The sequence below is a fragment of the Gobio gobio genome (assembly GCF_949357685.1).
Source record: "Gobio gobio genome assembly, chromosome: 19".
Classification (NCBI taxonomy): Eukaryota; Metazoa; Chordata; class Actinopteri; order Cypriniformes; family Gobionidae; genus Gobio; species Gobio gobio.
This window is the reverse complement of record NC_137112.1, coordinates 5,205,552-5,228,009: the sequence shown is the minus strand read 5'-3', so window position 1 is coordinate 5,228,009 and position 22,458 is coordinate 5,205,552. Positions and strand designations below refer to the sequence as shown.

The 22,458-nt window shown below is 38.0% G+C and overlaps 2 protein-coding genes across 2 annotated transcripts in view; one reads left to right on the top strand and one right to left on the bottom strand.

Annotated features, from left to right (window-relative positions):
* Positions 1–22,458, bottom strand: part of traf3ip2b (TRAF3 interacting protein 2b) — a 1,379,907-nt gene that overhangs the window by 893,453 nt on the left and 463,996 nt on the right. The window lies entirely within an intron of this gene.
* Positions 8,249–16,837, top strand: LOC307143138 (dual specificity tyrosine-phosphorylation-regulated kinase 4-like; the record flags this gene model as incomplete). Its single annotated transcript, XM_079844442.1, has 14 exons — positions 8,249–8,293; positions 10,112–10,231; positions 10,433–10,478; positions 10,598–10,734; positions 12,294–12,424; positions 12,593–12,736; positions 12,876–13,014; positions 13,952–14,033; positions 14,161–14,333; positions 14,421–14,481; positions 14,578–14,686; positions 14,775–14,903; positions 15,449–15,587; positions 16,631–16,837. The coding sequence occupies 14 exons, from the start codon at positions 8,249–8,251 to the stop codon at positions 16,835–16,837; spliced, it is 1,662 nt and encodes a 553-aa protein (XP_079700568.1).

Here is a 22,458-nt window from a genome sequence, read left to right as displayed (position 1 = left end):
TCTGCTGTCTTCCTAAGAGCAAAATTAGCTACACTTGGAGATGACTTTGCTCCAAAGAGATGGACAACCATCTTGTACTCATCCAAGTTCTGACTTACATCTCCATTTGGCCACCATAAGAAGCGGAGCATGTCACTGTCTTTCTCAGAAACTCTCACCTGATAGTACATAGCTTCAATATCTGCCATCATGGCAACTGACTCTTGTCTGAAGCGAGTGAGCACTCCCATGAGTGAATTTGTCATGTCTGGACCCTGCAAGAGCTCACTATTCAAAGACATTCCTTGGAAACTTGCGGCACAGTCAAACACCACCCGCAGTTTCTTCTTCTGAGGATGATACACCCCATGATGAGGTATGTACCAAACTTGACCATCTTGACGACTTAAGTGGGATGTAGGCACCTTGACTGCGTAACCTTTGCTTAGCATGCCATCCATGAAGTTTGTGTACTCTTCATGAAAAGAGTGATTTTTCTGGAATTTCCTTTTAAGATTTAGTGCTCGCTGGATAGCTGCACTTCGATTGTTAGGCATTCGTACAACCGTTTTCTTGATTGGAAGGTCAATGCAGTAGTGACCATCAGATAATTGCACTGAATTAGATACAGAATTCAAAAACTGGTGATCCATCTGTGACAATTCAGCTTTGTCATCACAATTCCTCTCAGGAAAATCGTGGTTATACTGTTGTATCAGCATCTGTTCCACACTCTCAAGGGAGATTCTGTTGACTGTAACGCTTGTTTGTGCATAGCCATGCATGTTGTCTTCAACAGATTCTCTTAGAGGTCCATTCAAAATCCATCCAAGGGCAGTCTTTACTGCATATGGCCCATTGTGCTTACTATTTATTACTCTCCATGGTTCCAGAAGCTTGAACTCTGAGTTCCCTATGAGGATCTCCACCTCAGCGTCAATGTGAGGCAACTTCACTTCACTGAGGTACTGCCATCTGTCAACTTCGTGTTGTTGTGGAACGTTTTCCATTGACACTGGTATGCTCTTTTGTGTAAACACTTTGGAAAGTTCAATGAAGTTGTTCTCTTCCACCCCGCTCACTTCCAAATCGGTGAGCATGTAACTTTCCACTCGTTTCCTTGAGTTCATGGTGCTTAGTATCATGTCAATCTTTCTACCCTGGACATTCAACCGTCTTGCTAGTGCCTCAGTACAAAAGGTGGCAGAGCTGCCTGGGTCAATAAAGGCATACACTTCCACGCACTTATCACTCTTTTTGGACTTTAACTTGACAGGTACTATGGCAAGCACACAGTTGTCCCCGGCCCCAGTGCAGGCACTTGTCTCATGACTTATTGTGGCAGGTAAAGTGGTAACTTCAGTTCTTTCAACTTTTACCATTTCTTTCTCAGGAATCTTGTTTTGTGTGGTTAAGTGTAACATGCTAGGATGTTTCTTTGAGCACAACTGACATGTGCTTCTTCTGTTGCAGTCTTTGCTTAAGTGTCCTTTCACTAAGCATCCAAAGCAAAATCCATTCTTTCTAAGAAAGTCTAATTTGTCTTTATATGGCTTAGCACCAAACTGATAACATTGCTCCAAGGTATGGTTTTTCTCACAGAATGCACAAGGTTTAGTAAAAGCACTGATAACTGGTGCACTGTTGTTTTTGATCGTCAAGTCTTTTTGAGTTTCACCAACCTGTTTGAAGTCAGTTGCAAAACTGCTACTTCCTTTTCCTTCTCTTTTCAGCTTGGTTCCTTGAAGAGACTTGTTGGTGTGTTTTTTATCACCTGCCAAAGCATCCAGATCTCCAAAAAGTGGGTTTGATATTACCTTTGCTTGGCGATCAACAAACTCCACCAACTGAATGAACTTGGCTCTTCTTCTGCTGCGCTCCTCATACTCGTAAGCATGAGCTCTCCATCTTTCACGTAACTTGTAGGGCAGCTTTGAGATAATAATCCTCATGTTGGTAGGATTATCCAACTCATCCATATATTCAATGTCCTCCATTACGTTGCGGCAAGTGACCAGGAACAATGAAAATGCACTTAAAGATTTTCCATCCTCTGACTTTATTTCAGGCCATTTGAATGCCTTTTGCATTATGGCTGTTGCGATTTTCAGCTCATTTCCAAACTTTTCATGCAAGAGTCTCATTGCTTCTGCATAACCACGATCATTTGGCATGTGTTGGCAGCTTTTTACAAGATCTCTGGGTTCACCTCTAGTATACTGCTCCAGAAAGTACAACTTGTCAGCACTACTATCAGTTCTGGAATCAACAGCATGTTCAAACGCCTTCATAAAAGATCTGAACTCAAGTGGATCTCCGTGAAACAAAGGAACATCACGTTGAGGTAAACAAGACATCTGTTGGTTCTTCACAAGCATTGCTGTGATATCTGTCTGACGTTGCATCACTCTTTGAAGTTCTGATGTATCATTATTACGGCATGATGTTTCATTGACTGGTGTTGGCCATTCTTTTGCAGTCTTTGTCTTCTTAGGTCTGACACTTGCAGGTACACTTGAGTAAACTGCTTCATGAAGTGATGACATTTGTCCATGCTTTGACCTTAAATTGTACTCATCATATTCATAATGCTCCGGTTTTGGCATGTGTACATCAACTGCTTGGATCGCCACATTTTGACCTGTGTACTGTTGTTCTTCACAATCTTGATACACTTTAATTTTAGCGTTAGACATTGCAAGAGCTGTTTCTATCTCCAACTTTTCCATTTCAGCCTTTAACTTAGCTTCTTTCATCTCTAAGTTCTGCCTTTCTTTCAAAGTGGCTGCTTTAGCCAACAAAGCTGCTCTGTTAGCTTCTTCCTTAAGACGAGCTGAGGATGCAGAGGATATTGAGGATTTTTTGGAAACAGATGTTGCTCGACTTCCTGACTTATTAGAAGTGATTATCTTGGATGACACCATTGACACACTATCCATTGGTGAGACTTCATTGTCACAAATTTGAGACATTTGAATGCACTGTTTAGTTTCCTCAATCCATGACTGCACTTTTTCCATGAATTTTTTGCAGCCTAATAATTTAGGCTGAAACCAGAAATCCTGATCTGCATCATGCTCTTCATCTTTTAAATACAGCAACACTGATGCATTACACTCAACAAATTCTTCAAACAGCAGCTTGTAGAATTTAAACTCTTTGTTTTCAACATCATTCAAGTTGGAAATATTTTCCACAAGCACCTCAATCTCGTTTGATTTTGCGGTTAATTGTCTCAACTTGCCTCTTCTGGCGTTTATCTTGTTGTGAAGCTTCTCTTCCAAACCCTTGTCAGTGGGCGCCCTCCGGCGTTCAGACCGCGTAATAGCATCGTCGTCATCCTCCTTACTGTCCGCCATTTGTTAAACTTCAAAGCGTGCAAATTCACTTACGATCAAAGTTGCTCAATTAACACTTCTTGCAAGCAGTAGGATGATCGATCTTCTGTCTTTCTTAACTCCATTGATACAATCCTGCATGACACTGTCACGTTAATCCACAACAATCGAGCCCGTCTGACGTCGCAAGCACGGTCTTCCACTAACGTGCAGTAAGTGCGCACTTGTAATAACTCCTCTTAATTTAACAACGGAGAAAGCTTTTGACTTACATGTAAGGCACATGTGAATGTCTTTTAGTTATTCCACAAGTTTTGACGCGTATTTTCTTGTCTTGTATTCACAACTCGAAGTCCATAGTTCCTTTAACACTGTTTATTCCTCCAAGTAGATAAAGTGTCACATTTCTTACATACAGCATATAATCCTTGTGCAACGCTGTCTTCTCAACAACTTATTTGCAGAGATACTTTACATGTGAGCCAATTTATGCTGTATTATAATAAACGGTCAAAAGCTTTGTGTTCTCCCACTATGCGTCTGCACTTATTGCATGTGCGTCCAACTCTTTACATGTGCTACCAAAAGACGTCGCTGAGCATGCGTGGAAAGAACAAATACAAACCAAAGAACTATATTCAACAGTAAATGACTAATTAACACAAATAATTATTATATCAAATTTGCATAGTAAAAATATGAAAATATAAATTATGAAATATGAAATATGGCTCTTACAAAGCTATTGAATTGGGAAGTTGTATACAATTATTTTTAAAGACTAGTCTTCTTTTCTGAAAATGTTTCTTTTTTCCTGCTTCATTCTAATGCAGAGGAAGGAGTGGATGAAAGGTTTACGCCGCTGGATGACAGTGGTTCTTGACTCTAGTCCTGGAGGATCCCCAATAGTACACAATTTGGACGTCTCCCTTATCTGACACACATTTCCGGTTTTGGAGTCTCTCTACTAACAAGCTGGTAAGTTGAATAAGATTAGATAGGCCAAATGTGCAGTGCTGGGGCTACTACAGAACCAGGCTGTTTGGGAAACAACCTGTTTATTACTTATGTATGTTTGTTTGTTTATTTTTTCAGCTGTCTTCCCTCTTTTTCATACGGTATGTTTTCATTTCAATAGAGTATGAGTTGTCTGATGACTGACTGATTTAATGGCAAAAGAACTTAAGAAGCCCTCACTGCCAAGTCGAGGAGTTCATTGAGACGTACAACACCTCAACAATCTGTGCATGGATCTGATCATCTGGAACAAAAACTATTGAAGATATGAGTAGAGAACATCCCAGACTTCACGATTATCCTGGAATGGTGAGTTTAATGATGTTCATTATGAGGAAGGCCTGTCTTATTTTGGAAAAATTGTTTTGGTTGCGTCTAAGTGATTATGAAATTAGGTCCATACATGTGGTATAGGTGAAAACTTTTTTTTCTTTTTCTGTAAACTCTTTCAAAAGGTGATCATGGAGAAATTCCCTTTAAAACCCTTCCTGCCATCATCGCCATACCTCACAAGTGGAAACAATGGTGTGTCCAACATATGCTGAAATGAAGAGAAGCTTAAATGACATATCAAATTAGCTTTGATAAAGTGCACCGCTCTGTGGCTCATATGCATCCATTTATTCTGTCCTTTAGTGATTCTGCTTGTGGGTTAGTTCACCCAAATAATTATCCCATAATTTACTCACTCTCAAGTCATCCTAGGTGTATATGACTGATTTTCTTTCAGACGAACACAATCTGAGTAATATTAAAAAAATTTTCTGGCTCTTTCAAGGGGGGGGGGGGGTGTTAATATTTTTGAATAGAAAAATATCTATATTTAAAAATGTGTAGACTAAAATAACTAACTTCCGGCAGACAGCCTTTCGTATTCAACTTACAAAGAAAGTGTAACGCCTCTCGCAGTTCAAAACGCTTGTTCTACGCCCAAAGTCATCGTCACGCCTGTTACGTTTTTTCCGGAAGTTGAATACGGAAGGCGGTCCACTGGAAGCTAGACATTTTACTTTATAACGTGTTAAATATAATATATTTGTCTTACACAAACCCATTGATTCACTTCATTGGGTTCTTATTAACCCCGGGAGCCGTGTGGATCACTTTTATAATGGATGGATGCACTTTTTTGCATTCACATTTTGTCATTCACTGCCATTATAAAGCTTGGAAGAGCCAGGACATTTTTTAATATAACTGATTGTGTTCGTCTGAAGAATGCCATATACACCTAGGATGACTTAAGGGTGAGTAAACCATAGTTCACCCAAAAATGAAAATGACCCTATCCCATTAATTACCCTCATGTCGTTCCAAAACTGTAAGACTTTCGTTGTTCTTCGGAACACAAATTAAGTTCTGTGAGCTTTCTGTTCCTCCATTGACGGCCTATGCAACTACCACTTTCAAGGCCCAGAACAGACATCATTAAAGTAATCCATGTGACTCAAGTGGTTTAGCCTCAATTTTATGAAGCGACACGAGTGCTTTGTGCAACAACAAAAAAACATCACAAAACATCTGCTCTCTCATCAACACAAAACACATGCGCGTCAAGGTGCTCTCGTGAACATGCATTGAGATTAATATTTTGTAAATAAAGTGGTAAATTATGGTTAAGGGATAGAATATACTCACGTCACTTCATAAAATTGAGGTTGAACTACTGGAGTTAAATGGATTACTTTAATGTCTTTACTGCCTTTCTGTGTTCCGAAGTCTTACGGGTTTGAAAAAGCATGAGGGGGAGTAAATTATGACAGAATTTTTATTTTTGTGTAAACTATCTTTTTAACAGCAGGTGTAATGACTAATTATAGTGACAATTTTTTAATTCAGTACAGCACTACTTCATTGTAACTTTTATGTAATGTAACACTGCTGATGTTGTCACTGCATGCCAACTGAACTTTATTTATTCTTTTAAGGTTGGAACTAACGTGGTGCATTAGCTGAACAGTGAGACAAGCCAGGATCCACAGAACAATTCTTGGGGACAAAGAGAACTCGCAGGTTTTTTCATTTTCAGTGTGGAGGCAGTTGAACAGAAGACCTTATTTCAAGCACTGGATGTATGTTTCAGATTTCTTTATACATCTATGACAAACTATCCAAAGACCTCTGCCCCCATTTGGGAGTTTTTGCAGCATGCAAACTTGAATATATCCAGAGGAGTTCCTTCAACACATTGCTGCCTCTTTAAGAACTTTGATCATCATCATTTGTATTTGTTTTGCTACTTAAGGTATGTTTACAACACATCAATGCAGTGTACAGTGCATTTTTTTAATAAAGTAGTTTATTTCTGGAAGGATTTAATATTATGAATTTGTGTATTCTGTTGTATAGGTTTTGAATGTAATATTTCTGTACACTTTTTTGTAGTTTTAAATGTAGTATTAATTTTTGTGTTGTATGGACACATTTTATGTATGTTTACTCTATGTACATTTGTGTGTATGTTTCAAATATATGTTTTGATTTGAATGTGTACTGTTTGTACATTTTTTTAAATAGGTTTTGAATGTATTTGTGCTGTGTATTTTGAATTTAATATGTACACATTTATGTATATTTACATTAAATGCTAGACTCCCCAATATTTAGTTTGACATTTAAAATGTATATTTTAAAATGTATGTATTGTTTCTTACAAATAAACAATCTGTATTTGAAAATGTGTATTTTATTTATTAAAATAATGACATGAATAAAAATAAAAAGTTAACTCAACTTGCATTGGGTTAAAATAACCCACAGTTGGGAAGGTGCTATACCAACCCACAGTTGGGTTACTTGTTGGGTTATTTTTAACTCAACATTTTTAAGTGAGTAGTAGTAAAATACTAATGTTTGCTAATTAATTCCTGTAATTTTTACCTTAAACTTTATGCAAGCAGCTCTTCTGGGTTCTCCAGAGGCCACAGACAGAGTGATTTTGATTTAAAAACCATATCCGTTTTTTACGCATGTAATATCACTTTTTTAATAGCCTATAATGTTTTTACTTTGCAGTTGTGCAGTTTTAAGGGGACATATGGCAATATTAAAATGTATTTGCTGACATCAGTAATGATATTTATATACAGATTTTTTTTTTTTTAAATGGCAACATTTAATGTAAAATTCACATTAAATATCTAAATTTCTCAGTTTAATTCATGGTGAAAACATGAATGTGCATAGTTTAGTGGAAGATTGCTGCCATCTACTGGAAAACAAACACATTTGCTAGTTCTCAGTAGTTTGTGCATGAATGCTAGATGCAGTTGCTCTTTGTGTTTTGGCTGCTGTAGGCGCTATTTTTGTATAGTTTAACTATCATCAGCCTTTTTAAAAATAAATAAATTTATAATGAACATATAGAATGGGACTGGTCATCATATAAAACAACATATGAAACAAAACAAAAAAATATGAATGAATAAACATCAATGCATTACAAAAATAAAACAGTACCAGTATTTCCACAACCTTGACGCAAGGGGCGCCAAGTAAAATCTTGCTAGGGCAGCAAATTGGCCTAACCCTGATTTGGCTATTGATTTAAACCCCACTTTTTAACCTCGACTTGTATCTCTTTAACACTTTTTTGCCTCAGTACATTCATTACATTCCAATCAGTTTCCAGTTAAGTGACGCGTGACGTCACTTAGAATTGATAGATCCGCGCTTACTGTGACGCCATCGTTCTAAAGTGTATTCTCTGTCAACTCTTCACGGACGACTCAGATAATTCTAAACTTTACCTGCAATTCACATCGATTTATACCGACGATACTTTGAATACATTTCAGCCTTTACAGACATTTCGAAACCCTTCAATTGCCTTCAACGACTTTGGTTTACTCGTTTAACTCTTGAAGAAAACGCTCGTTGCTCGGCCACCGACCAACGGACCAAAAGAGAAGCCCATGTCGGGTTTAAGGAAGACGCGGGACCCGCCGAAACCGGATCAGGTTTGTAATGTTAACAAATGATTTTATAAAGATTAACTTGAAGTGACAACCATCAGTTAATATTTAAAGTCTGTTATGAAGTATTTACATTGACGTTCAATGTGGATGAGCTTAAGGGAGCACACTGAGCTTTATTGGAACAGCAAACCGTTTTTTAATGAATAAATATTATTACATTTAAAAGGACAATTTCGCTAAATAAATAATCTAGGTCATGTATTAAGTTCATACATATTTTAATATGAACAGCTGTTATTGAGAATTAGGGCTGTCAAATAAAAATTCGAATTTACAACAACAACAAAAGCAAAATGCAAAAATTGCAAATGCAACAATGCAAAAACCGTGCATTCGAATTTCTGTATGTGCATGAATTTTGTATATCCACATATTGCGCAGCTGGCAAAGACATACTTGATCATACCTCAGCGAAAACGCTCAGCACTCGCTGCAGGTCAAGTTGACCATTTGGTGTTTTTCACCAACAATATGTAGATGTTTAGTGAGTGGGAATGGATTGTTTCTGAATGTCCGTTTGCTATTTTGTGTTCATCACGTTGTCTGTTGAAGTGTGTTTTCTCAGGTCACTGATGCACTTTTGTTAACTAATTTTCCTTACATGCTCATTAATGAAATTATATTTCATTTAATAACAATTGTTTGAAAATTGAATGCACTTTAAAAACTGAATGCCATTTAATTCCAATAAAAGACGCAATGATTGATTTGGTTTGCTTTTGCGCAACATTGGATATTATTATAGGATACAATACAGTACTTTCCCCCTCTAAAATGAAGTATTGCCTTTAGAATTCGAAGAGAATTCGAATTTTGATAATATTTAAGAAAGAATTTTGAAATTAGCTTTTCAGCCATTTTGACAGCCTTATTGAGAATATCTATGAAATTATACTTGATGTCACACTGAAGCTGTGATTTTCATAGTGCACCCTTTAAGCTGTTCTTTAAAAATTACAGCAGTGTAAAACCACAGAACATCAATAAACTATAAATGTATAATATAATGGATTTAAAAGTACAAGCCAGTAATGCCTGTGAAGTAATACATTAGTGTAGCACCCAATCTTATACAGCTAGTAAGCTAACAATGTTCTGTAGCATCTGCGCTGTGTTGCTAAAACTATCTTTTGGATCGAACTGTAATTATTTCCCACAACCAGGTTCCAGGTTACAATATGCAAAAGTCTAAACATCAATCTCTTAATTTTGCAGTAAGAAGTTAGACTTATCCAAAATAAAGGCTTAAACATCTAAACAAATGCACATTTAAGGGGCTACTCTTCTGGTGAAAGTTTTCAGACAGCTTTCAAAATCACAATCAAAAACACATCAATTGGTTAAGACATCAAGTAGAACGATAAATAATTTGTTCTTTTTATAATCTGAGCTCAAAGATGTAAGTGTGCTTAATGGGTACTTGAGCTTAATAGGTACGTCGTTTACCCTAGTATTTCACAGGCAGTGTATTTACGTGCATAATTATTTGTTTGGTCTCTTAGATTGACATGATTTTGCAGTCAACAGGAACTGTAGTGTTTATACTATATAGATATTAATCCAGTGGTCAAATGTTGTATGGCCTCTCCATTTTCTGTGTAATTAGTAACCTGACTACTAGCGGCTGGTCTGGATGTGCAATTCCACAAAAAAACTGAAATGTAAATATATGTAAGCGGTGGGAAAATGTAAAAGCAATCATTTTTGGTGTAATTTCTTTGATGATTACAGCACTGGTCATACCTTGAGTGGACAATGACATGTTATTGAGGCTAACTTTGGTTATCTCCTCTTCTTTAGGTGCTTCCAGCCAATGCTCCAGTGGTTGCACAGGGAATCGAGCCCCAGCAGAGCGGACGATTGTTAAACCTGCCCTCCGAGCCTCTGCACAAACTCAGCCTATGCACCTCTCAAATGAGTGTGAGTTCTTTTGCAATTATTTAAAGCACACAATAGATTAGAATCCCTGCCTGCCATCGGTAATACAGTCACAGATCATTTCATTCATTAGATAAGACATTTTAGTGAGAGATACATTGACTCCTTAGAAAGCTAATGTACTTACAAAATATGAAAAAAAAGTATAGCACTTGAATGACAGTTTTTGTTTTTGTTTTCCAGCAAGAAAGAAAAATGCACATGCAGCGAAATCCTCTTAGTGTCAACGGTATCAGATTATTAATGTTTCATATGCATTTTAAAAAAGTTGATTTAAAGAGTGTACAACTGATGTGTTCAATTACATGATAAATATGGTAAACTCTTTTTTTCTGTCACCTTTGTCAGAGGCCATTGGAAAATATGGCAGATGTCTGACTGAGTTTGAGAAGACGGAGATTCTGGGATACGTAGTTATCTGGTTTGTCGGCCCGGAAGCTATGAAGACCCAAAACTATGATGGCCCGAATGGCTATTATAGGATGGTATGTATTGTCATTCATGTTAAATAGCCCCTATTATGGATTTTTGAATGTTACCTTTCATGTGGTGTGTAACAGATAAATGAATGAAAACCACTGATCTATTAAATATATATAGAGCAGTGTATAGAAAGTTATTGTCTCTCAAAAGTAAGAGTCGACTAGTTTTTCAAACAAATCGCAAGCCGTTTCGTTGTAACATCACGATGAAACATTAGCATTATTGCCTGTCCACTTATTGCGCGCGCAGACACCAGGGAAAACTTGAACCGCCTCCAACACTGCACCGGATACTGGATAGCATCATGTCGAGAAGACGCTGTGCTCTACAATGTGTTTATAGGCAGAGGAATCACAGAGGAATTGAATACCGGAAGTGCGCGTCGAAATAGTGTATCGAATCTTCCGGTTTTGCATGTTTTCAATGTGCTGTGAACACCTAGCTGAACAAACGTCCCTTAAAATAAGCATCTGAAGGATGATTGTAAAATCCGGACATTTTCAGAGACAGGAGAAGAGATAAACTGATCATCACTGTGTACAGGATTTTCCAAACTCTGCTGAACTTGTAGTTTTTAAATCCAACATAAGCCGAGGGTCGTAAACATATGTGATTATTTCACCACACGGTGTCAGTGCTCGTCTAAATAGTGGCCGGGATGAAGTGTGTATGAGACCTGACGAATAAGATCTGAATGAACATATTTATTTATTTTTATTAAATATTTTAGTCATTATTCTGTCAATTTTCATTGACAATCATTTCACTGTATATGTAATTCACACATTTATGCCAAAATTCAGTTAACGAATTACTGTTTAAGATTAATGAAATGTAGCCTGGTCCTACCAGACTCTCTTACATTTCATTTGTACAGAGAGTCTGGCCGCTCTCCATTGACAAGCGTTAACTTCCTTGAAGGCGGGTTCTCTGTTGAAGTTTAAAACTATTGGATCTGCCAAGAGCCGCTCTGGATCTGCCATAACCAATCGCTAACGTTTAGTCGTGACGTATATCATGCGCCGTTCGCCTCTTTTTCTCACATGGAAGTCCGTAAAAATAAATGCAGCCACCTCAGTGATAAAACCTTGTGCATTCGGATTGTGATTTATTCACGGTGAGGGGAGAGTTTTGTGATCGGGAAAGCGCTGCTCACGTGGTCCGTTAAATGATTGCATACTGTAAATAAAATATCATATGCTTGTGTGATAAGAATAAATGCTGTCTTAAATAACGGCCCAATTCAAATGTTTACGTGCTTTTCTTCCTTTTATTTTTTGAGCGGTGATTAAATATATTGCTCTTGAAAATACTTGCCAGCATTTAAAGAAATAGAAGTCAAAAATGTATTTGAAATTCAATTAAAATCATACTTGTATATTATCCTAAGTAAAAATGAAAAAAACTATTAGCGTCACCGTGGCAACAAAACAAAAATAACAATATTACGGTCATATTAATGCAGAAGATTTGCTTTTTCAAACACATATAGTCCATAACTGAGATGCAGCTGTGAGCTTCTGTTTCTGGATGGTAAATGTGTCTTTTGTGTTGTTCACAGGTTGCTCATGACCACATTGCCTATCGATATGAGGTGCTTCAAGTGATTGGTGAAGGTGCATTTGGTCAGGTGCTCAGATGTCTGGACCACAAGACCACTGAGATTGTTGCAATTAAAATACTGCGCAACATGTAAGAGTCTGTTGCATTCCATAATTTAAATGTACAAATGATTTGTATTTGATTTTATGTACTTTGAACTAAATATGGTTTCATTTAAAATAGACTTGTAACACAAAACTGTTGCTGCTGTTTGGCTGGAACTCTTCAGGTTTAACCCAGTATGTCTTTGTTGTGTAGGAGAACAGATCAAATTGACATGACAGAGGTCAAGATTTTGGAGGCTCTGCGCAAGAAAGAAAAAGACACCAGCACCAGCACCGTCCAAATGAAAGATCACTTCATCTTTCGCCAACATCTCTGCATCACCTTCGAGATTATGGGGTGAGTGTGAATGAGAGGATAGATTTTAACAGTTTCTAGTTGCAGCGATTTTTCGAAATACTAATGCATTGGTACATGTAGCAGAAACTCAGATCTTAATCAGTTTCTAAAGGACATGTGTGTTTTTATCTCTGCATAGATCAAATCTGGATAACATTCTCAATCAGCAACTCCGCCGGGGCTTTCCCAAGAAGCTGATCCATCATTATGCTCGCTCAATGCTGAAGTGTCTGCTGGTGCTTCACGATGAGAAGATCATTCATGCTGACCTCAAGCCTGTAAGTTAACTAACAATCAACATTGTCTTAACCCTTGTGCATCCTTAGGAACATTTTTGGCTTTTTCAGTTTTGTTTTTTTGATAACTTTGCCTGTGGTAATGCTAACTGCATAACATTTTGCCACAGGTGTGTATTTTATTGGAATTTTACCCGTTTCCTTTAAAAAAAATTTTTTGCACTAGGTACACAAAATACTTCCTCTTTGCATCATTTGGACAAAAATGTCCCCATTGCAATTTTCAATCCTATTGCCATTTAACTATAAAATGATGCTATCTTTGTGAATAGGCTTTTATTCTGTTGGCAAGGCTTCAAATTTTTAATTTTTACTATTTTTTACCAGATGTTGCCATTTTTTTAGCAAATACTCACTTTATTCCTGTTTTCTGTTTATGCGTATTATAAAGCCAATTTGATAAATTATGCAGCTGTAACTGTGTGGGTGTGTTGGTATGGATGTCAGAGTGGTGTGTGTATGTATGTAATAAAAAAATTGTGTGTGTGTGCTTGTAATGTTTGAGAGACAACAAAATCTTACTGAGAGCTAATTTTTTGAGATATCAACCTCACATTTGGAACACAGCTTGTTTAGATGGATGGCTTTGATAGCAGTTTTAGAGTTCAACATATTTCAAATATTTCAAAATATATATATTTTTTATAAAATATTATTCATAAAACGTTTTCATAAATATCACCTCTATAACTTTTTTTGGTTTTTAAACTTTTTTGTCTTCTTTAAAATGAGACCAAACTTTAGTCTGTGCTCCCAAGATTATTTTTTTTATTACAGTTAAATTTTTGTCCTCTATGTGTAACTTTTTTTAATTGATGCACAAGGGTTAAGTATACAGATTTGTTTGTCTTTGGTCTGATGCACTGTTAGAAGATCTACAGTGAAATCATTTGTTCTATACTGCTTTTGCTCTGTATAGGAAAACATCCTGGCGATCGACAAAGAGCACTCTGACATCAAGGTGGCTGATTTTGGATTGAGCTGTTTTGAGGATGAGCAAGGTGAGTTAAGTTATAGAGGCTTTGAATGGGAGAGAGTTAAGTGTTTAAATATGTGCGAGATTTGGTTTTGTTTGAGATTATTCTTGCATTTTCATGACCCTCCCCTCTCTCTCTTCATCCATTGTAGTTTACAGCTACATGGGAACTCTATGTTACAGTGCACCTGAGTTGCTGATACGACATTCCTACGGCACTGCCATAGATATGTGGAGCTTTGGCTGTGTCCTAGCAGAGCTTCACACTGGGAGGTCCATCTTTACCGGCATAGATGATCTTGATCAGCTGTCCTGTATAATGGAGGTAAAGGCAGTGTATGAAAGTCTGCTTTCAGAAACATGAATATTCATTTAATGTCCGAGTTTATATTGATTGTGTTTTATTGTTTAGGTGCTTGGAATGCCTCCCAATGATGATGTAAAAAAATCTGAATTTTGGACTGCGTTCTTTGGTGAGCTCAAAACACACACATGATGTGATTTTTTTTCAGTTGTTTTTAGTCTGCTATATGTGCTGAACTAGTATTGTGTGTTTTGTTCTATTATAGCTCATGAGTGGAAACTCAAGACTGTAGTCAAACCCATATCTAGACCTCTGGCCAGTATTCTGGGGAACTCTGATAAAGACTTTTTGGATTTTGTGAGACGCTGCCTGACGTATGTTCATTTTGATTACTATACAAGATATTTGTTTATTTGTCTGATGAACGTAAATGTACTGACCATGTATTACTAACCTTTCCAGGTGGGACCCCAAGATGCGCATGACACCACAGGAAGCCATGCAGCATAAATGGATCATGGAGGGTCACAAGACTCCTGAGCAGCCGAAGGACAGAACTGGGCAACCATCTCAGGACCCAGGTCCCTCAAAGTACTCATAAGCCGAAGGACAGCACTGGGGAACCGTCTCATGACCATCTCAGGACTCGAGTTCTGAGATGTTTCCCAGTGCAGAATGAGTGTGAAAGGAGATGGTTCCCCAGTGCAGAATGAGTGTGAAAGGCTGGCACGTATTCAAAACCTGTACAATCCAAAGAAAATATCAAGCCTCAAGCCATCAGTGAAGCGCATACAATGAAGTGGTGACAAGGAGGGAGATGTTTATAGTGCTTTTATTATGTACTGTTGTACATCCAAAGTGCTCTAAAATCATATCAGGAGCCTCTCCTCACCCACCTGGATGACCTAGAGTCCAAACTACAAACACAAGAGCTTACGCCCCACTAGCCCAGGAGGTTGTCCAGGCGTGCTTTAAAACCACCTTCGAGATTTATGGGGTGAGTGTGAATGAGAGGATAGATTTGAACAGTTTCTAGTTGCAGCGATTTTTCGAAATACTAATGCATTGGTACATGCAGCAGAAACTCAGATCTTAATCAGTTTCTAAAGGACATGTGTGTTTTTATCTCTGCATAGATCAAATCTGGAGGACATTCTCAATCAGCAACTCCGCCGGGGCTTTCCCAAAAAGCTGATCCATCATTATGCTCGCTCAATGCTGAAGTGCCTGCTGGTGCTTCACGATGAGAAGATCATTCATGCTGACCTCAAGCCTGTAAGTTAACTAACAATCAACATTGTCTTAACCCTTGTGCATCCTTAGGAACATTTTTGGCTTTTTCAGTTTTGTTTTTTTGATAACTTTGCCTGTGGTAATGCTAACTGCATAACATTTTGCCACAGGTCTGTAATTTATTGGAATTTTACCCATTTCCTTTAAAAAAAAAAAATGTTTCACTAGGTTATGCTATACTCCTGATCGATTGCTCCTGTCTCCTGTCTGTCTGTTTGCCTCCTGCCGGTCTGTAGCTCTGTACAACCTTGCTTGCGTTTGAATCTCTATTTTGATATATCTTCTTTGTTCTACTGCTAAATATAACTTACTCATCACCATACATTGTTTAAATATTATAGGCTTCTCCGTTGGCGAACAGGGCTTCACATGTGATAAATGTAAGGAGATAGTTAGGCTGACGGAGAAGATTTCAGAATTAGAAACACGCATCCATACTTTATCTGAGAGTAGTGAGGATGTAACAGCTTTAGATACTGATTTGGATGCGAATAGCTTAGTGAACTCTGTACATTCTTCGGTTCCGGCTGCAGGGCCCCCGCAGCAGGGAAACTGGGTGACAATGAGACGGCATAGTCGCAGATCAAAAAATCACTTTTCCATTCCGGTTAGAACATCAAACAGGTGCTCCCCTCTCAGTGAAGCACCCACTGAGTATCCTGTTGAAAGTGCCCTAGTCATTGGTGATTCTATTACACGGAACGTGAAAATAGAGACACCAGCCACCATAGTCACTTGTTTACCGGGAGCCAGAGCGCCTGACATCAAAGCAAATTTAAAAGTGCTGGCTAAAGCTAATCGTAAATTCTCTAAGATTATCATTCACGTCGGCACTAATGATGTTCGACTTCGCCAGTCGGAGATCACCAAAATTAACAATAAAGAGGTGTGTGAACTCGCTAGTACGATGTCAGAGGCTGTTAATTGTTCTGGACCGCTCCCTGTAAAAAGGAGTGATGAGATAGTTAGCAGACTATCATCACTCAATGGCTGGTTGTCTAAGTGGTGTCCGCAAAATAACATAGGGTTCATATACAAAAGAAGCAATGGAACAGATCAGGCAGATCCCCGTAGAGATGCAGGCGAGCGAACCAGGCAGAAAGGTGCAGGCAGAGCAGTCACAGACAGGCAGAAGCAGGGACGCAGCGGGCAGCACGGCACAGCGGAATCCAGGAACCGGAACGGAGATCACACAGGGGAAAACAGGAACACACGCCGACGACACACACTAGGGAAGCCTGAAACGATCTGACAATGAGAGTGGGTGAGAGAACTGCATATAAAGCCCGGTGATTGAGTGCAGCAGGTGGAAGTGATGAGTACCGTAATCAGTGGCCACGCCTCCACACAACCTCACAAGCACAGAGAAAAGGAGACAATGGCTGTGTTCGAAATCGCCCCCTATACCCTTAAATAGGGCACTATTTGAGTGAACATCCATTTGTAGTGGTGTCCGAAAAAATAGTGGACGTTTTTGAGTGCACTCATTCAATCCCACCATGCACCGCAATAACGAGTGTACAGTAGATGTACGCGCTGGAGAATGCTTGTTCGATGCCTGATCGGCGTATGACAGCAAAGTCCTGCGAGAGCATTTCGAGAGCAAACGAGAAACATCTCCTTATGCTTTTGAATCGTTCCCTCACTCAACCAGACGGTGTACTCTCAACGCACTGAGAGAGCCGCGCCCTGAATTAATTAACTTACCGCTGTCAGATTCGCCCTATGTACCCTCATTCTCCATTACTCCACTACTCCAAAAACGAGCCAACAAGCTTAAAGTTAACCCTATAACTCTTTACTTGTGTGGCACTGAACTTACTTGGAAAGAGGAATAATAAAGTAACTAATAAGCATTTAATACAAAAATAACAATAATATTTGTATAATAGTATAATATATATATAGTATAGTAGGCCTATATATTTCATACTTTATAATAGGCTACTATTTATATTATGGGCGTCAGAAGCAAAAAAATGTTGGTGGGTCCTTTGACAGAAACATTTTACTGGAGTAGATGCAATTTACAAAAAATATATTTAAATATATCGGCTTGTTTAAACGTCTGGTTGAGGAAGAGACACCTACAGAATACACAATCTTCATCAGCAGCAATAGTGTAGGGGTAAGTCGCATGGCGTTAAGATTTGACGCAAATTGATCAGAGGTTCGAATCGGCCTTTCGCTAAACTCGCACTGATCCTTTTTTCCATCATATATCAGATCGGAAAGGAATTTATTTTCTATGAATATGAAGAAAATATTAGAAAAGTGAAAATAAAGCTTCTAACGCGTTTAATCAGTGTTTATCAGGGTATGTAAACAGACGTGCTCAATTGGAGACGATACAAGTGAGTGGGTCCAATATCATTGGTCTTAAAAAGTGTGTGAGTCGATGTCATCTCCTGGCGAAACGCAGGAATTCACCCAATGCACGGCGCGACTCTCACCGTGCATTATGGGTATTCTCTAGCCGTCGAGCATACATCGGTTGCAAACTCGTTATTGTGGTGCATTGTGGGATTGAATGCGTGCACTTAATAACGTCCACTATGGTTTCGGACACCACTAAATGGCTGTTCCCTCAAATAGTGCCCACAGCTGAATCAATCATCCATCCATCTTCCGAACCGCACTGGTCCAGCCCAATATCATGCATACAGGTATAAATGATCCTTTTTAAGATGATTATTATATTGTTTGATTAAGGTTACATGCTAGTTTCCGTAGCAGAGTTCAGGATAAATCTTTTCATTATTACTGGAGCTGCCAAACAGCAAGCACAAACTGCAAAAACGGCAGCCTTTCAGGCGCACTTAGTGTCCAAAATCACTCACTCGTTTTCGAAGTGGACTATATCAGTGGACTAATGTAGGGAATAGTGAATGAGGGTATAGGGGGCGATTTCGAACACAGCCAATGAATTGATGAAACGTGACAATATCCAAATCAACTGCAGGCGGTCGATCCTTTTCCTATTTAGCACCTAAACTCTAGAACAGTCTGCCTAATGCTGGGTACACACCAAAAGATTTTTTACATCTTATAAGATTTTCAAAATGTGATAGACCACACACATGAGGACAAATAATCCTAGATTTAACCGTTTTGCTCCTATAATTTGTGGTGTGTCATGATGTGACAAAGACAGCACACCACACACGAACAGATTTTCAACCAGAGTCCCTACTGTTAACACAGGAAATCTTGCAAAATCTCGCGAGACTTCAGAATAAGTATGGCGGTGATTGGCACAAATATCAATTTCGATCTTGATTCAATATCAATTCATATAGCCTACTGTACATATAAGGAAAGTTTGCCTTTTTAGCACTATTTTAAACTTTTCTTGGGTAAATTATATTTGCTTGCATTCATTAATATTCACTTGTGTGTGCTTATATAAGTATCATTAAAAATATTAGGATGTAAATTGTTAATTGTAACAGTTCATGACTATTTCATCTCTCAGCGTGCTTTCGGATTGAATATTATTTCGTTTCACGTGAGTGTGCGCGCGTTTGTCCTCGGGGTTCCCCCCACACATCAGGATTTCTGATTGTAAATATTCAACATGTTGAATATTTACGATTCGCGATTGGGATGGCTCCGACGTTCTTCTGAGCAGGTTCGGACACTCTTAACACACTTCACACCACAGGAAAATCTGATAAGATAATCTTTAGAACCATCAAGATAATCGGGACATAGCTAGGATTGTCGGAAGGGGGGAAATCAAAACCCAAAATCAGCCCGATTATCTTTTGGTGTGTACCCAGCATAACATTGTACGGGAAGCAGACACACTCTGTCAGTTTAAATCTAGACTAAAAACACATCTCTTTACTGTGGCATACACATAAAACACTTTTTCAATGAAATGATTGTTAGGCTGCATTAACTAGGTCAGCCGGAACCGGGAACACTTCCCATAACACCTGATGTACTCGTTACATCATCGGAAGAATGGCATCTACGCTAATGATAGTCTCTCTGTTTTATCCCGAGGTTTACTGCAGTCAGCCGGATCCAGGCCGTATCAAGATCAGATGGTGGACCTGCGCCCAGAGAAGACCAACACATGACCCTGAAGTGTCTGCAGAGACCGTGATTAGACTCTCCTGAAATTGCATCGTCGACACGGCATCCTCAATAAACCTGTCTCTGGCGTGATGAGTCCGATTGTTCAAATATTACAATTTAATAATACTTAAATCGATATGTCATCCTCAATAAACCCGTCTCCGTCGTGATGACTCCGATTGTTCGAATATTACAATTTAATAATACTTAAATCGATATGTCATCCTCAATAAACCCGTCTCCGTCGTGATGACTCCGATTGTTCGAATATTACAATTTAATAATACTTAAATCGATATGTCATCCTCAATAAACCCGTCTCCGGCGCGATGACTCCGATTGTTCGAATATTACAATTTAATAATACTTAAATCGATATGTCATCCTCAATAAACCCGTCTCCGGCGCGATGACTCCGATTGTTCGAATATTACAATTTAATAATACTTAAATCGATATGTCATCCTCAATAAACCCGTCTCCGGCGTGTTGCCTCCGATCCTTCGAATATTCCGATCTATTATGACCTCTGACCTGTAAAGTTTCCAGAATAATAATCATACGCTGTTTGTTAATTGGCCAGAGGAGAACTGGCACCCCGACTGAGTCTGGTTTCTCCCAAGGTTTATTTTTCTCCATTAGGTCACCTGATGGGGTTTTGGTTTCCTTGCCACTGTTGCCTCTGGCTTGGCGTGCTCAGTTGGGGACACTAATTTTTTCTAAATTTTTCAACTAAATATCGAAATAAATCTAATTATTAAACTAAATTAACCATATAAACAAAATTACTACTCTAATTACTGATCTAAAGCCCACACTGTCACTGTATGATAATTGAAATTAACTGATGAAATTTTTTCTCCAGAATGGCTAGACGGCTGAATAAAATGATGCTGCATTATTTTCCTGTTTAACACTGTAAAGCTGCTTTGAAACAATCTGTATTGTTAAAAGCGCTATATAAATAAAGTTGACTTGACTTGACTAGGTACTAGGGGTGTAACGATTCGTTTTAACAACGATTCGATTCGTATCACGATTTGAGGTTGTCGATACGATTCAAGGGCGATATTGGTTCATTTAGAACGATACGATCCGAAACGATTCAGTGACTTGAAATCGATTCAGTAACTTTTTAGCCAAAAATTGTGTGACTGAAATAAATATCTGGATACTGGTCATTGCAGGTGAAGTTTCCTAGATTCCTGTTGTTTCTTGTAAGGGAATCAGGTATCAATTAATTATGGATATAAACAAACAAGTAAACAAAAATTAATGGCAAATGCATTCAAATTTTATTTGAATAAAGTGCAACCAACTGTTTAGGTTGAATTAACTGGAAGTTAACCTTTTCTGCTCTCATTTTCAATATTCAATACATTTTCAATAAAAGCACAGTAAGTGCAACCAACATTTCAACAGTAGGTTGACCTGCTACTTCTGCTTTTGTTTTCCAACATACAAATATTACAATATTAATGTAAAAAAATAAAGTGCAGCTAACTTCTTTTCAGGTTTAATTAATAGTAGGTTTACCTGCTACTTTTGCTGTTGTTTTTCAACATTAAAATAATACAAATACAATAGTAATATCAAAAATAAAGTGCAACCAACATTTCTTCAGGTTGAATAAACTGGCTGAACCTGCTACTACAGGGCTCGACATTAAGCCGGTTCACACGCTTGTCCTTCGGACAAGTAAATCTGTCATTCACTTGTCCGAGTAAAACATTTGCTTGTCCGGATTTTTTTTGTAAATATAATCTATACTGAAGCAATATGCTCACCAGTGTTTAATCAGCTTTGACATATTTAAATATGCATATTTGTCATATTTGTACCTTTTTATAAAGGGCATTTTTCCATAATCTTATTAAATATAGGGTATGCTTCGGCTTTCCTTTTATATTCTTAAATTTGATCAATAAATTAAATTAGAATAAGACACTATAGGCTGTTACCAATCAAATTAAATCATTTACACTGAAAAATTACAACTGCATTAAATAATGTTATGAGATTATTTTAAATATTTTTGAATATACAAATAAGAAATGTTGGAAAGATGAAACTAAACCACCAGTAGGTGGCAGCATGTGACCGTCTTAATGAGCGATTCATTGAGTCGATTCAGTGAAACGGCTGAATCATTCAAGAATTTGGCCGTCGTTTACGAATAGGCCATTGAATCTTTGATTCAACCGATTCATTAAAACGCTGAATCATTCACTAACACACACTGTTGCTGTGAGATGCGTTACGGTTCTGCTGTGATATTTTTTTGGAACTATTTTCGCTGCTGAAATAGAACAAAGTCCATATTGCTTCTAAAATGTAAGTGACTTAATGTTAAATTGTTTATGGAACTGGCGTATGAAATCAGTGTGCATTTTTAGTGATGGCCAAATGAAGCGTTTCGAAGCATTATTGCTTTCTGATACAATTGTGTCGAAAATGGTTCATTACTCGAAGCTTCATTCAGACAGAAATTGCAGCACCATCTCCTGGTGAAGTAAATGTAATGCAACAAAGCTGACAACCATAAAATGCAAGTAGGCTTATATGTTAACGCCCCGTTTATTACGTGTTTACCGAGGCAATCAAAGCTGAAACAGTGTTAGTGCTGTGAAACTCATTTAGGTGAATTTTACAGATACTGATGAATTTCATGTGTTCACCTTGATAATAAAATATTAAGCATGATATGTGTGTGTGTGTGTGTGTGTGTGTGTGTGTGTGTGTGTGTGTGTGTGTGTGTGTGTGTGTG